At 46.7% G+C, this 15286-nt stretch overlaps 1 protein-coding gene and 1 long non-coding RNA gene across 3 annotated transcripts in view; one reads left to right on the plus strand and one right to left on the minus strand.

Annotated features, from left to right (window-relative positions):
* The window catches only part of MYO18B (myosin XVIIIB), a gene marked incomplete at its 5' end in the record, with an annotated part of 242336 nt that overhangs the window by 112924 nt on the left and 114126 nt on the right, over nt 1-15286 (plus strand). The window contains 4 exons of the mRNA XM_072801883.1: nt 3082-3203; nt 7651-7805; nt 11831-11954; nt 12744-12944. Of these exons, the coding sequence (XP_072657984.1) occupies nt 3082-3203; nt 7651-7805; nt 11831-11954; nt 12744-12944 (602 nt within the window). The remainder of the gene's footprint in view (nt 1-3081; nt 3204-7650; nt 7806-11830; nt 11955-12743; nt 12945-15286) is intronic.
* On the minus strand, nt 2597-3063 carry LOC140619523 (uncharacterized). 2 transcript variants are annotated; one of them, XR_012019403.1, is made up of 2 exons: nt 2940-3063; nt 2597-2707 (listed from the first exon to the last, which is right to left on the minus strand). It is a non-coding gene; the product is annotated as an uncharacterized lncRNA (long non-coding RNA). The 2 variants fall into 2 exon arrangements; XR_012019404.1 differs by having other exon boundaries at nt 2597-2755; nt 2940-3057.

Consider the following 15286-nt stretch of genomic DNA (forward strand, 5'->3'; position numbering starts at 1 on the left):
AAAAAAAAATTTATTTATTTATTACTGAGAGACACAGAAAGAGAGGCAGAGACATAGGCAGAGGGAGAAGCAGGCTCCCTACAGGGAGCCTGATGTGGGACTCAATCCCAGGACCCCAGGACCACACCCTGGGCCAAAGGCAGACACTCACCAACTGAGCCACTCAGGTGCCCTTATATGAATATTTTTAATATAAATTTTGAGCAAGACATTTCAGTAGTTAAAAGTAGAATTGATGAAATTGCCTCTCTGGATCTGAATCTAGACTCCGTCTCTCATGAGGTGGGTGACTTTGGGCAAAGAAATGTGTACCTCGGTTTGCTCATCTTTCAAATGGATGTAGTCATAGGTGATTAGTGGAAAAGTGGTTAGCCATGGGCATGGCTGCTTTATTGTTATTATTAATACTGTTAATAGTGGGTCACTATCTGTGTTTGTAAACTATGGAGCAAGAACTACTACTATCCCCATTTCAAAGTGGTGTCAGGTGCTCAGCCGTCATTGGAGAGAAGGTGAGGCCCCTGAACTGCCCAGCAATAGGTGTACTCAGCAGAGCCAGGGCTTTCGGGTGGTGCTCGGCTTCCATGGTTGCCTGGAGACTCACATCTCATGGCTCAGTGGGCATGGTGACATCTCTGTCAATTCCTCTCTCCAGTCTAAATGAGTCAGGTGAGAAGGATGCCTAGCGTGTCTGTCAGCTTTTATAAAACATTGACATCATTCTGTCGGTGCCCCCAGAGGATTTATGCCCTAAAAACGTCAGGGACACTCAGAGGAACAGAGGTCAGGAGGCGGTGAAGAGGCAAAGTGCATTTGCTTTTCACTCTGCTCTTGCTTCCTCTCATCCTGGCTCCCTCCAGGGCAGGCACTTACCAGGGGAGCTGGGGGATTCTCTGATACGTGACACCCAACAAGTAGGGTGCAATCAGGGAGTGGGAAATGGGTTTGCTTGGACCTGGGAGGTGGGACAGCACAGTTTCCTCAGAAGAGCATCAGCCCCAATTCCATCCTGACTGTGATTTATTTCCCAGTTTGTTTTCTATGGGAAGATCTGGGAACTGAAAGGGAGGGGGGTTGTACTTAGCTCATGAGCCCATTAGTCACAATGCTATATAGGCTCTCAGCCCTGGATGCTCATTCCAGGAAGCCAAATCCACAAATATTTTGTTTTTCATTATGAAAGCAATACATACTCATTATAGAAAATTTCTAAAATATAGGAAAGTTGAAAGGAGCCATAAAACACTTTAATCACACCAGAGCAATGCCACCCTAACCTCCTCAATGGATCAAGCTGGAGTATCAATTATTAAGAACATAGCTATTTTTCCACCATGCATGGTTAAGTATTTGGAGAGGACCTTTCATGGTGTGCAGCCAGCACTGAGCAGGCCACCAGGAGGAGGGGGTTTTGGAAGAATTTTAGTTGGGCCCTGCTCTCGAGAAATTTGAAGTAGACATGGGGAGGTCAGATAAATACAGGAAAAAATGGCTAACGAAGGGCTGAATTATATGTACTGATTAAGAATGCCCCCTGCCCCCGGAATGGGCACTGGTGGTGGAAATCAGCCTCGAAGAATGGAGAATGGTTTCCTCATCTGCTCATGTTGACCACTCATACCTCTTGCTCTGTGGCACATCATAGAACAGAGCACACGTACAGCTGCACAAATGCTTTTTGTTTTCTCTTCCTTTTGCAGGTGCATTTAAGGTTTCTTTTTTTTTTTTTTTCCTGGAAAGGAGATAGAATTCTTTTTCTTCCATGATGTTATTACCTTGGTGGAAACTCATCCGTCCATCAATACATATATACATATGCCTGTCCTAAAAACCACCCATCTGGTCCTTCCATCCATCCATCCAACCATCCACCTATCCAGTGGAAGTTATGAAGCATATATGATATGCTAGGCATTGTAGTAAGTCCTGCAGATACAATCATGAGCAAAAACATTTGCTGCTTTTATGAATTTGAATTCTCATCTGGATTCCTGTAAGCTTCCTTTATGAGAGCTCTGATCATGCTAGGTTGTAACTGTCTTTTTGTATATTTGTCTCCTCTACTAGATTCTGCTGGAAGATAGAGTGGTTTCTTATTTGTTTCGATATCCCTTGTGCCTGGTATGGAGTAATGTGCTCAGTGGGCATTCCAGTGTATGGTAGATAGAACAATGTATGATGGGTGGATGGAGAGATGGCTGGATGGATGGATGGAGAGACAGATGGATAGAGATATGTATGGATGGATGTATGGATGTATGGATGGATGGAAAGATGAATGAAGTGGGTGGTCTCTATCTTCAGCTATCCATATGTGGAATGTTTCCCACAGCTCCATTACCTTAAGGGACGTTACTCTATTACTCAGATTATCTGAAGACATCATAACCTGGTCTGGCCTATTCTATACAGTCAAATAGTTTTCAGCACACCAGCAAGTGATTTTTTTTAATATTTGTACTGAAACAAGGGATTGTTCTGTTATCTCATAGAGATATCTTGGAATCAATGTCTCTGTTGCTACACATTCAGTAGACCCTTTAATTATTGTTCATTGATTTATTTGTTAATTTAACCAGCAGTAAAAGCTTACATACTGTCACCCATTGTGGTTGGCCAGTAAGATGATTCCAGTTGGTGAGCTTGTATCAACACATATGGAGGAAACTTCTGTGTGTAGGGGATGCTTCTAGAGTGTGTTGAGGATCTACAAATGATAAAAACAGCTCTCTTGACCTCAAGGGTTATGGATTTCCTTGGAAAAAGAAAAGTATATGTATGGTTATAGAGAAATTGAGCAGTATAAAGCAACCAAGCTTAAAATAGTGAGCAGTCAATAACTTTAGACAACTAGAGGTGGACAGAACAGGCTGCCTGGCAGAAATATTTTGGTTTTTTTGTTTTTGTTTTTAACTTGGACTTAAAGCAGAATTTCTTACCCTGAAGTCCAAGGTCAGGCCTCAGGTACTCTCTATTGTGAAATTGTGTGCAGAGAGCTGAGAAAGTGTGAGAGAACCACCCTCATTCACCTAGCCTACCCTTCTGCTGCCCCCTCCCTCCCCCTACTTTGTTAAATAGCAGACGAATGGCAAATGCGCTTTGACTGTGCTCAGATGGAGAATGAGTTCCTCAGGAAGCGTCTACAGCAGTTCGAGGAGAGGTTGGACTCAGAGCTGACATCCAGGAAAGAGGTGGAACAGAAGGTAAGAGGTTGTAGCTAGCCTGGGTCCCCAGAGTGTCAGATTGGGCAGGTTCTTAGCAGCACTGTACATCGGCCGAACCTAGGGAGGGAGAAAGAGGGCACCCTTACTTCGTGTCTTTCCACCTTCACTGTTGTTAAAAACGCTCATCACTATGGGAGATGAAAACATTTTTTCTGCATGTGGGTGTTCTACCCGGGGAAAGAATACTCTGGATATTCCAAAGAACCTTGGGTATTGGGCCTCAGATCTTTCTGCTTTATAAAATGATTGCACTATGCTCTTAGAATCCTCGATCCATCTATCTCTTTTGCCTTGAATCTGCCACCTCCATCTCTCACCTAGACCACAGCAACAGCCTCCTGCTTGGTCTCCTTGCCTCCAGCCTCTCCCCTCACCCACTTGCTATATTGCCGCCAAGAGATTTTGCAAGTTATGCTGACTCTCATGGTGGACCATTTCCTTGAGTATTTGGTCAATTTTGATTGTGAGCTCATCTTCAACATGCCCCTCATACTCCTGTCACGGAAGCCTCAGGTAGTCTGCATGGTGGAATGTTTCTGTTTCTTCCTCTGACTCTTAGGGTGAATCTTGTGTGTACTTAGTTATTTTTGTGTCAGTTGCTCTTACTTTTCAATTTTAAAAAACATGGTATTGATGTTCCCGGCAGCCCTGTGTTTATAGAGTTGCAGTGTATTTCTCTAGAAGGAGCACTTTTGCACTGTCTTCTGCACCAGCCCCTGAGATGATGCAAAATTCTCTCCATTGCAGACTCTTGCAACTTGTAGCAGGTGCAAAGTGCCAGTTTCAAGATCTAAACCTGGAGGCACAGGCCTGGAGTTTTGATTTCTTATGGGAATGTGTCCTCCCCCACCCAGAGCCAGAGTGGCGCCAGGCTTTCTGACCTCCTTCCAGGCCGGTGGGTGGAGCTTCTCCTGTCCCCTCACCCCAAGGTGCAGCTCTTTGAGGGTCCTGACTTGATGCAAGGAACTTCATTCCAAACCCCACTTTCCATGGTCCCAAGGCTTTGTTCCTTGTCTCCAACAGGGCATTCAAACACAGCCGTTTTCCTTAGTGATATTTCTGGATCTTTCAGCTTCTCCTCTTCCCTCCCACCCTGGCTGCCAGAATGTCAGCCTCTATCATGATTGCCTTTGTTTTGTGTCCTTTGCATTTTGGATATCCCTAAATTTCCCTTCCTTTCTTGAAAGTGCAGCTGGACATTACGCAAATAAGATATTCATATCTAGGGTTTTTTAGATGAAGGTAGGATAGCGTGACCTCTTCGCCTGTTTTGTGTCATCTCCAACTCCTCCTAGTCTATATTCTAGCTGGCTTGCACTCCAACTGTCTAGCATCTGCCAATTGCCAATTTCCATGGTGTAAATATTTCCACCAGGGCCGATCTCAACCTACTACTGTGATATCCTTGGGTGTGGAGTTGGGAAGAGGATCAGCTCTCAGCATGGCTCTAGCACACTGAATTCAACCATACTCACCTGTTTAAAGCTCACTGCAAAGAGAGGAAAGTACTTTCCCAAACATCACCTGCTTAGGCTACACGTGCACAGCCTCCCTCATTGTCAACTCCCCCCAACCAGAGTGACCACCTTGATACAATGGATGAACCTGTGTTAACAACACATCATCATCATGCAAAGTCCAGAATTTGCAGTAGGGTTCACTCTTGTTGTTGTACATTCTGTGAGTTTAGACGAATGTACGATGATGTGAATCCTCCACTGTAGTTTTATGGAGTAGTTTTGCTACCCTAAAAATCTTCTCTGCTTCAACAGTTCATCCCTCCATGCTTTCGCCTTTTCCAGAATGTCATATAGTTGGAATCATACAGTATGTCGTCTTTTCAGATTGGCTTCTTTCAATTGGTCATATGCATTAAAGTTACCTCCACATCTTTTCATGGCCTGATAGCTCATTTCTTTTGAGTGCTGAATAGTAATCCATGGCCTGGATGGACAACAGTATATCCACTTACCTACTGAAGCACATCTTGGTTGCTTCCATGTTTGGGCAATTGTGAGTAAAGCTGAAATAAACATCCATGTGCAGGTTTTTATGAGGACGTAAACTTTCATCTCCTCTGGGTCAATGCCACGGAGAACAATTACTGGGTCATATGGTAAGAGTGTGTTCAGTTTTGGAAGATACTGCCAAACTGTCTCCCAAAGTGGCTGTCCCATTTTGCATTTTTGCCAGCAGTGAGCGAGAGAGCTCCCGTTGCTTCGTATCTTTAGTAGCATTTGTTTTCATGTGCATTCCAGATTTTGGCCATTCTCATAGGTGGGTGGTGGTGTCTTATTGTTTTAATTCTCAATTCCCTGATGCCATAGGATGTGGAGTGCATTTTCATATGCTTATTCATTTTTTTCTTTGGCAAATTGTCTTTTAAAGTCTTTGACCCATTTTTTAATTGAGTTGTTTTCTTGTTGGGTTTTCAGTGTTCTTTGTATATTTTGGATAATAGTCCTCCATCCGATATGTTTTTTGGGAAAGTTTTCTCCCAGTCCATGGCTTGTCTATTCATTCTTCTTTTTTTAAGGTATTTATTTGAGAAAGAGCAAGAGAAAGCACAAGCAGGGAGTGCGGAAAGAAGAAGGCTCCTTTCTCACTGAGAAAGAGAGAGAAGCAGGCTCCTTTCTCACTGAGCAGGGAGCCCAATATGGGGCTTGATCCCAGGACCCTGGGATCATGATCTGAGCTGAAGGCAGATGGATGCTTAACCAACTGAGCCACCCAGGCACCCCTGTCTTTTTCATTTTCTTGATAATGTCTTTTATGGGGCAGAAAAATTTAAATTTTAATGAAGTCCAGCTTACAAACTCTTTTTTTCATGGGTCATGCCTTTAGTATATTTCTAAAAAGTCATCGCCAAACCCAAGGTCATGTAGGTTTTCTCCTACATTATCTTCTAGGAGCTTTATAGTTTTGCATTTTACATTTAGGTCTGTGATCCATTTTGAGTTAATTTCTGTGAAGATGTAAGCTCTGTGTCAAGATTTTTTTTTTTTTTTTTTTTTTTTTTTGCACATGGATGACCAGTTGTCCCAGCATCATTTGTGGAAAAGACTATTTTGCTCATTGTATCACCTTTACCCCTTTGTGGAAAGATCAAATATCTATATTTCTGAGCTCTCTATCCTATTCCCTTGCAGTACCTTAGTCTTCCTCACATCTGGGCCTTTGTACATACTGTTTCCTTTTCTTAGAATACTCTCTCCCCCCGACCTGAATACTTCCAACTATCCTTAAGATCTGAGCTTACATATCTTTCCCTCCAGGATGTTTCCCCTGTTACAGACTGGTTGGGTGCTCCTGAATTGTGTCCCCAAGTATAAACCTCATGGTGATGCATTATAATTATCTGCACTTCCTGGTCTCTCCACCACCGCCATTCGTGGTGAGCACCTTGAGAACTGAGGTCATATTTGCCTGTCCTACCATTGTGTATACCTCCTCACTGTGAGAGAAAAGCACTGTGTGACCACGTGCAGAGGAGGGACAGGGTGAGCTCACGTGGGGTTTTATAAACAATGGAAGTAAGCTCAGGATCCTCCTACGGTTTCAGTGGTCACTTCCAACCCAGACACTGTACTGTGATCCTCAAAAGCATCTTGAGCTGTAGATAAACCCAACTGCAAGGAAATAGCACAGTTCTTTAGTAACAAATTACAAAGGCGGGTTAGTTTCCCCAAGGAAGGGGGGCTATTCATGCTGCATTAAAAAGTAATAAGGCTGCAACCTTTTCTGAGCTGCGGAATATAAGAAAACATCCCATTTGCCTTCAAATACTGAATTTAGAATTACAGGCTTCATTAACTCAGAGTTTTGCTTATTTAAAGAAATTCTTTAATGAGGCCATTTCTTCAAAGCAAGTGTGCTGACTTGTCCTCTCTCCCAGATTTAAACTAGGACATTTGGGAAGGTTTTTCCTTGAAGAAGAGGCAAGAGGCTTGGCTTTTCTGTTTACGGTTATGTGTATCCTTGTGCCATCAGGCCCATCGAATGTGCCATCGATGGCTCTGACCTTTAGAGCCTGTCTCATGGGTTTCCTGGGCATGTCTTCGAGGTGTGCCATGGCTGGTCCCCACAAGGCTCTGAGAGTCTGCCCACCATTGGGGGTATTAAATACACGGGACCCACAGGGCTGTCATGTGGAGGCAGGGCACCTAAAGAACCTCTGGGCGCCTTGGCAGGGTTATTATTGAGGCAAATAAGAAACAATGCCAAGAGACTGATGGACTCACCCTTGGCTCCCCTAGCAGAAGTCCCTTCCTTGAGGTGACACAAGCAGAAAGCGGTCAAGTCAGGGTCTCTCTGGTTTCAGCACCTGTTCTCTGTCCACCACACTCACCTTAGGGCTGGCAGCTGCTTGAAATAAAAGGCAGAAAGCCCGATCAGAGCAGGATGATTCATTCTGTGACTCCCACAGTTTGGGGAGCTGCAGAGTGCTTACGAGGAGGCCAAGAGGATGGCCCACCAGCTGAAGAGGAAGTGCCACTATCTAACCTGTGACCTGGAGGACACCCGCCTCCAGCTGGAGAACCAGCAAAGCCGGAATCATGAGCTTGAGAAGAAGCAGAAGAAGTAAGTTGCATTTCCCACCAATTACCTGGGCTGCAGGATGGGCTGTGTTGGTACCAATGGGCGGTGGGGAATAGTGGTTGTCTTCTGGGGCATCTGGGTTCTCCTCCTCAGCCCCCCAACTTCTGTCAGGCCCACTCATCCACAGGGCATAACCTGCTTGTTTGGTCATGTATTTTCCTCTCCACCCCTCACACCTCATTCCCAGAAGGTTCCCCCTAAGTGTACAGCAAGAAGCGATTCTTACCGGTTATCCAATCAGTTGACCATGTGACCTTGGGGAACTTTCTTGGCCTCTCTGGGCCCCAGGGATCCTCATTTATCGAGGGAAGACTTGGTGATGGAGGGCAGGGACACCCTAGCGCAGTGGTTGGGGAAGCAAGCGCTGATGTCAAACCACCCCAGCTCGAGACCTCACTGTGCCTTTTTCTAGCTGTATGACCTTGGATGAGTTATTCAACTCCCTGTGCCTCAGTTTCTTAGCCTCAGGTGGGGGTTGAGAACACCACATAGCAGTGAGGACTTAATGATATTGTTGGTAGACCCAGTGGGCCACAGAAGGGGGAGGCCAAAGATCTACTCACCGCCCTTTGCATTTGGGCTTAGGCCTCTCAGATCATGTGAGCAGTTCTAGCACAGATGGATGGATGGATGGATGAACAAGAAGCCAGTCTTTTTAAAGATTTTATTTATTTATTCATGAGAGACACACAGAGAGAGGCAGAGACACAGAGGCAGATGCAGTCTTCCTGTGGGGAGCCCTATTCAGGACTCAATCCCAGTACCCAGGGATCATGATCTGACTGAAAGGCAGATGCTCAGCCACTGAGCCATCCAGGCACCCCAAGAAGCCAGTCTTGAAGCTGCACTCTGGTTCCCATGCTCCTCAAATGGTGGAGCCTAGACTGGGACCCAGAAACTTCCATATGCAAAACCTTATTTAGCACCTGTGCTGATTTATCCCTGGCCACCCTGGCCACCCTGGGTTGGAAGCTCTTCACCTTGTTTGGTGAGGTTAGTGGTGTGTAGGGGTCCCCTTTTGAATCAGATGATGTCCAGTGGAGACTTAGAGGAGATAAAGAGATGAGATACAGCCTCTTTTAGACAGTCTGGGATAACAGTACAGAAAAATGTTACAAGATGTGCAAGAGGTGGCAAGCTGAATTATATTTCCATGGGAGTGGCATAGATTTTGAACTGGGTCTGCGTAATTAAATATTGTATGTCTCACTTTGAGCTTTTCTGGGCTGGCTTCCTCGTGTGAAAAAAAAAAGATCCTTGGGGGTTGTTAGCATGCACTCCCCAAATGAGAGAGGTTTCTTTAATCTTTTATTAATATTTGACTCTGTTTTCTTTTCCACCTTCCTGGGGACTCCGGATGAACCTTGTCCTTGCAGTGGGGAAGATGGCTTGGTTATACCTTGGCCATTTCCTGTGTGAGCTTGTCAAATGATGCCACCTCTCTGGGCCAGAGAGAGACTGAGGTTCTGGAGGAGTTCTTGGACTTATTGTTGAGAAAAGCCCCTAGAGAACCCCTCTGTAAACCCAGAGGTGGGGACTCCAGCCTCCTCTGGAGTTTCTGCCAGCTATGACAGTCTTGGCTGTCATCTGTGGATTCTGCTCCTATTCTTTTTTTTTTTTTTTGAGATGTTATTTATTTATTTGAGAGAGAGAGAATGAGCTGGGGCAGGGGCAGAGGGAGAGGGAGAAGCAGACTCCCTCCTGGGAGCAAAGAGCCAGATGTGGGGCTCAATCCCAGGACCCTTGAGATCCAGACCTGAGCCAAAGGCAGATGCTAAACCACCTGAGCCACCCAGGTGTCCCCCTCTCCTCCTGCTCTGAGGGGTTATATGGAGGATTTCCACTCTCTGATGGGAATAGAGGCTGTCCATGGAGTTTATGCCACCAGAAACTTCCATCTCTCTGGTCGTTCCCTGACACCCCTTGGCAAAATCCTCCTTTCCAGGCACTCAAGAACCTCCCTATTGAGCTCCCATGGGAAAGTCCCATTTCTTCATATTTAACGTTGCTTTCCCCTCCCCTAAGACTTACCTATCCTGTGATACTTCCCATCCCTGTACCATCTCCTGGCAGAAGTTAGTTCATGTTTTGAAGCTCATTGCAAATGGCAGCCGTTATCTTTCTGGGTGGACCAGCATTTGAGCAGGGAAGCCTTGCTCTAATAATGGGAACTCAGGTAAAATGACTGTCTTGAGGGAAGGAAGGATCTGGAAATGAGGGTCACTTCCTCATATCTCTCTAAGTCTAATCAAAGTATAGATGTAGCCACCTCCTCAGTTTTCTGGGCCCTGGATGGACTGATGTCTCCATGCCTGTAGAGCTCCCTGGCTTCTAAGTTCACAATGGCCTGAAGTGGTTCCAACAGGTTTGGCTTCCTGTTGCCACGGTTATTGCATGCGTCACAGAGCTCAGTTCCGAGAACCGATGGAACTCCCAGCCTGCTTCGCTGGGATGAGGCCCATGCTGGGCTCACTGACTCCCACACTCACTGGAGGTTAGACTGCAGGCCTGCTTCGGGTGGGGTGAGGCATGCGTGTCAATCCCTCTGGCCTCGGGCAGTTGGTTGGTCAGGACATCCTAGAAGTTAGAGTCTGTAGGAGCCATCCTTTGGCATCAGGGGCCTGCTAGGTCAGGGACTTCTTGGAAACCGGTCATTGTCTGGCCCCTACTGTCTGCCCCCACCTGTCCCAATTAGATGGAGGGCTAGCTAAGATAGCAGGGGAGCTGGATGCCAGCCCACTTCCACCACTTTGGCATTTGGGACTGAATCACTCTGCCTCCCTGAGCTTCACTTCCTCTTCTGTAAAATGGACATCATTACCTGTTTCTTACTGAAGGCGGTACAAGGACTACAAGGACCCCAGTGCAGAGCCCCGGCCGATTGGGACTCCAGAGCACTATCACCCTCACAATGTTTCCCTTTCCAGGGGGCCAGTGGCACCTCCTGAGTGATGTCACCAACAGCCAATCAGAAAGCTCCTGGCTCTTCCAACAGGCAGACTCCCTCATGTGATGCCTAATGGCTTTCTCTGGAGTCTGAGGCTTTGAAGGACTATCTACTGTTAAGATACATTGGATAGCCTTGTAACAAGGGAGACTTTCTTCTCACCAGTGCCCAAAGCCCATGCTTAGTTCATCTTTTCTGACCACACCAAGTTCCCTGGAGCAGTGGGACTTTCCGTGTGGGTCAAGGGCAAGTTACCAAGGTCACATCTTACTGAGGCTTGGCACAGCCTCCTCTACTGGTCTCCTCATGTGTGATAGGGATATAAGAGGAAGACAACTTCATGGTATGATGTCCAAGCCCAGAAAGTGCTTCTCACACAGCAGGCACCCTCATGGAGGGGCAGTTGGGCCCCAAACGAGGCATTTCCTAATTCCCGGAACAGTCCCCAAAATGACTGTCTAGTCTCTGTGGTTTTCCCTGGGGAAACAAATGAAGACAAGACTGAATGTACTAATGTCCATCCTCTTATCAAAAGTTACTCTGCTCTAATATGGCTTATGAGCGTGGGAGCCAGCTGATATCATGTAGGAGATGAAACATAGAATATGCCTTGTTTGTGCAGATATATGCTTTCATTCCTTCACTGATCAACCAACATTAGACACCCAAACTGGGCTTTGGATTTAAGGAGCATTAGCTTATATGGGCAAACCAGATAGATGAAATTTTTCTATCATTCTATATGTTTCTTAATTCCTTTCCTGTGTCTGTATATAGTTTTATTTTACTCTTGTTTTCACCTATGTATTTTATCATGTTTTATGTAAGACTCCATTATTTTTGTGGGAACTCTATATAAACCCTAAAAAATTGCTCTCTGGTGTTCCAGATTCCTACCGTCCATCCACAACCTCACCTACAAGCACCAAGTGAAACCTCCCATCTCTCTCTGCCCCCTCTCTCCTGGTTCCCGGAAAGCTAAATGCCTGTGTCCAGTCTTATCTGCCCCTGCCCCAGGGGCCCCCACCCCAGTGCCGTGACATGTGCTCTGCTTGAACAGGTTTGATATGCAGCTGGCCCAGGCCCTAGGGGAGTCTGTGTTTGAGAAGGGCCTTCGAGAGAAAGTGACCCAGGAGAACACCAGCGTCCGGTGGGAACTAGGCCAGCTTCAGCAGCAGTTGAAGGTAAGGGAGGGTGCATGGAGCCCTCTTGGCTCTTAGCTGCTGGCTTCCACGACCCCCCTCCCCGCCCGGGCATCTGAGGTAGACAGTGACAGGGAGAGAACTCTGGGTGGAGGGTGGGGAGCGGGCATGCAGGTCTGTCAGCCAGCTGGAGTCCTGGGTCCCAGGGTGCCTTGATACAACAAACAGTAGTTGGAAGATTGATAATCAGATCTTCCTAGCTCTTTCAAGGTGCCCACCTGGGAGGTAGGAGAGGCTGAGCAAAGAATGAGTTAGCTGTCACCCCATCTAGGGGCAACGCTCTGTCCCATGCAGGCTCTGGTGCAGAGAGATTTTATTAAAATACTATGTGGGCACTTTACTCAGTTGCTCCTTACCCTTCTGTGGCTCCCTGCTTACCCCGCCCACCACCCACCCCCCACTCCCACTGCAAGAAAGCTCTCAGCCAGGCATTCAGCAGTTTTTCTTGGTCTAGCCCAAAGTTCTTTGACCTTGGAGCTGACTTTCTAACCTGGGTGAGTCATTTCTGGACACCTTGCCTCACTGCCCCAATGTCTCAATCCTCGCCTTGGCAGATGGATACACGGCTTACAAATGGGCATGTTTTGAGGTCTAACTATGGGGGCAGCCCTCCACTCCTGCTTGTGTGAGCTGTCCCAGGGCCCAGGCCTTGGTGCCCCAAAGGGTGTCCTGCCCGGCTTCCAGCCTGAGGCAGAGATGGCATATTGTGCCCCGGTGGGTGGGGATGTGTGGTCATGAGACTCCAGATCCCCACCCCCTTTATCTCTGTAGCAAAAGGAACAGGAAACCTCGCAGCTGAAGCAGGAGGTGGAGATGCTGCAGGCCCATAAGCAGGAGCTGTTGGGATTGTCCTCTCTGGGAGAAAACTGCGTCGCTGGCTTGAAGGACAGGCTCTGGAAACTGGAATCCAGTGCCCTCGAGCAACAGAAAATCCAGAACCAGCAAGAAAACACCATCAAGCAGCTGGAGCAGGTAGGAAAGCTCCATCCCAGGCCAATGTCCTGTCGCATACTGGCTGCAGTGCAGAAGCGGGTTATTGAAATGCAATACCAGCACTTCACCTCACCTCACTCAACTGTTCCTCATTCTGTTGTGGCTCCCTATTACCCTTGGAAACCCTCTCAACCTCCAGATATGGCATTCAGATCCTTCATGATCTAGCCCACTCCTCCCATCCCACAAGGGTCAGACCCCACTTCCTGGATATGGAAACTAAGGCTTGGAGACACCAAGAGGGGTGCCAGGGATGGGATGTGGAGCCTGTGCCATCTGAGTCCGTAGCACCTAAAATATCTGCTACGAGCACAGCGCTGTGCACAACCTCCAGAAAGATTGGAGCACTAGTCTTTGGAGAACACAAAATAAAGAGAATAAGGCAGGAATATTGAATACCCTAATACCAGCACCCTTTGATGAAGTTTTGGAATATAGGTGAGGTCCGGTGGGGTGAAGTCTGGAGTCGACAACCAAGAAAGAATTCTTGAGATGTCTTTGGTGCAAAATGGTGTTTTTATTAAAGCACGGGGACAGGACCCGTGGGCAGGAAGAGCTGCTGCCCGAGGCCTGTGAGGGGTGGCTGATTATATACCTGGGAGTTGGGAGGGGTTTGAGGATAGCGTACTCTCTAAGGAATTTTGGAAACAAGGTTTCCAGGACCTTGAGGGGGCTAGCTGTTGCTGGGAAAAGGTCACTTATTACCGTCTAATAAAACCTGAGCCATGAGACCCTTCAAATGTATATCGGTGGGCCATGTGCTTGGGGGATGATTGCCAACATGTATCTTGGGGGATAGAGATAAAGGAAATTTCTAAAGGACTTTTTTTTTTATGTTAAAGTAGACTTAAAGGATCCTGGGGGTCAGGCTAAGACTGCCTTTTGCCCTTAGCAAAGTATTAATGTTGAGGCAGTTGAGTCCTAAGAGGAATGTCGGTCTCCCTGTTTTAAGGACTTGTCAATACATTGCCCCAGGTTTGTGCTTTGTCCTCAGCTAGTCCTCTGTTCCGTCATCATCCTTAACGAAGTATTATCTGATGAATATGTTCTTTGTCGGTTCGTTTGCTGATATGCCCGCCTCATTCCACAAAGATTCAAAGCGGCTTATAGAGCCTTGAATGCATCATAAAATAGAAAAATTATAAATAAAACAACACGAGCCAGAAAAACACACACTAAAATAGACACCTAGGAGGTTTGGGGATTGTGAATTAATAAGCCAATACACAAAACAAACGAACTCATACACTTAATGATTTCAGCTCTAAAATTCCTGGTGGCCAGAGAGAGAAAGGAAATGTGAGTTGCCTGCTCTGTGTTATCCCAAGGTAAAAACAAACCAGCTTTTCAAGGGGAAGCGGAGCTTTTTTTTGAGGCTTAACTGGAAAGAAATTGCTCATGTGGCATTTCACAAGTGGCAATGACTTCGAAGTGATTATAAGGTGGAGATCACTTTCTAGATAATCTGACGTGGTAGCATAAATAAGTAAAGTAGATGAACTCTGAGCAGCTCTGGTTAAGTGGGGGGAGGGATAAGGGGGAAGCAGGAGTGGGAAGGTTGGGGTGCCTGCCCTGGCTTCTCCCTTACACTCACTTACTGGCACGGAACCTACCAAGTACTGAGACCTGGGTGTGGCGGGCATGGAGGGACAGAGTCTGGGGCAGTTCAGAAAACAGAGTTCCTTTAACTCACTCAGCCAATGAGAATTGATCAAGCACTTCTTTGCTCGTGCAAGGTGTGGATGTTAAGGATGCCGGGGTAAACAAGACAAGGGACGCCTGGTTGGCTCAGTCAGTTGAGCATTACTCTCGATTTTGGCTCAGGTTCCTGGGATGAGCCTTGTGTCAAGTTCCATGCCTGCTTGGGATTGTCTCTTTCTCCCTCTCCCTCTGCCCTGCCCTCCCTGCCCTCCCCCCACCTTGCTCTCTCTCTTTCTCTCTAAAAACAAAACAAAACAAAACAAAACAAGACAGATGTGCCCCTCTGCCTTCTGGAAGTTTATAGTCATGCTGAGTATCATGAGAAAGCTTAATTTGCATATCTGGTCTTGGGAGCAGGGTTGGGGGAATAATCAGGGAAGATTTCTTGGAGGAAGTGACATGTACTGAAGGATGAGTCCGAGTTGGCACCAAGAGAGTTCCAGGCAGGAGGAACAACCCGTGCAAACGCCCAGAGGCAAGAAAGTCCTGTGGCATTCAAAGCACTGAAATATGGTCACATCCACATGGGACCCTCAAGGCATCCCTATGACCATAGGCAAACCCACTATCTTCTCTAGACTTCAGTCTCCTCATCTGTACAATGAAACTGGAGCCTTGTC

This window comes from Canis lupus, chromosome 27 (genome assembly GCF_048164855.1).
Source record: "Canis lupus baileyi chromosome 27, mCanLup2.hap1, whole genome shotgun sequence".
Classification (NCBI taxonomy): Eukaryota; Metazoa; Chordata; class Mammalia; order Carnivora; family Canidae; genus Canis; species Canis lupus.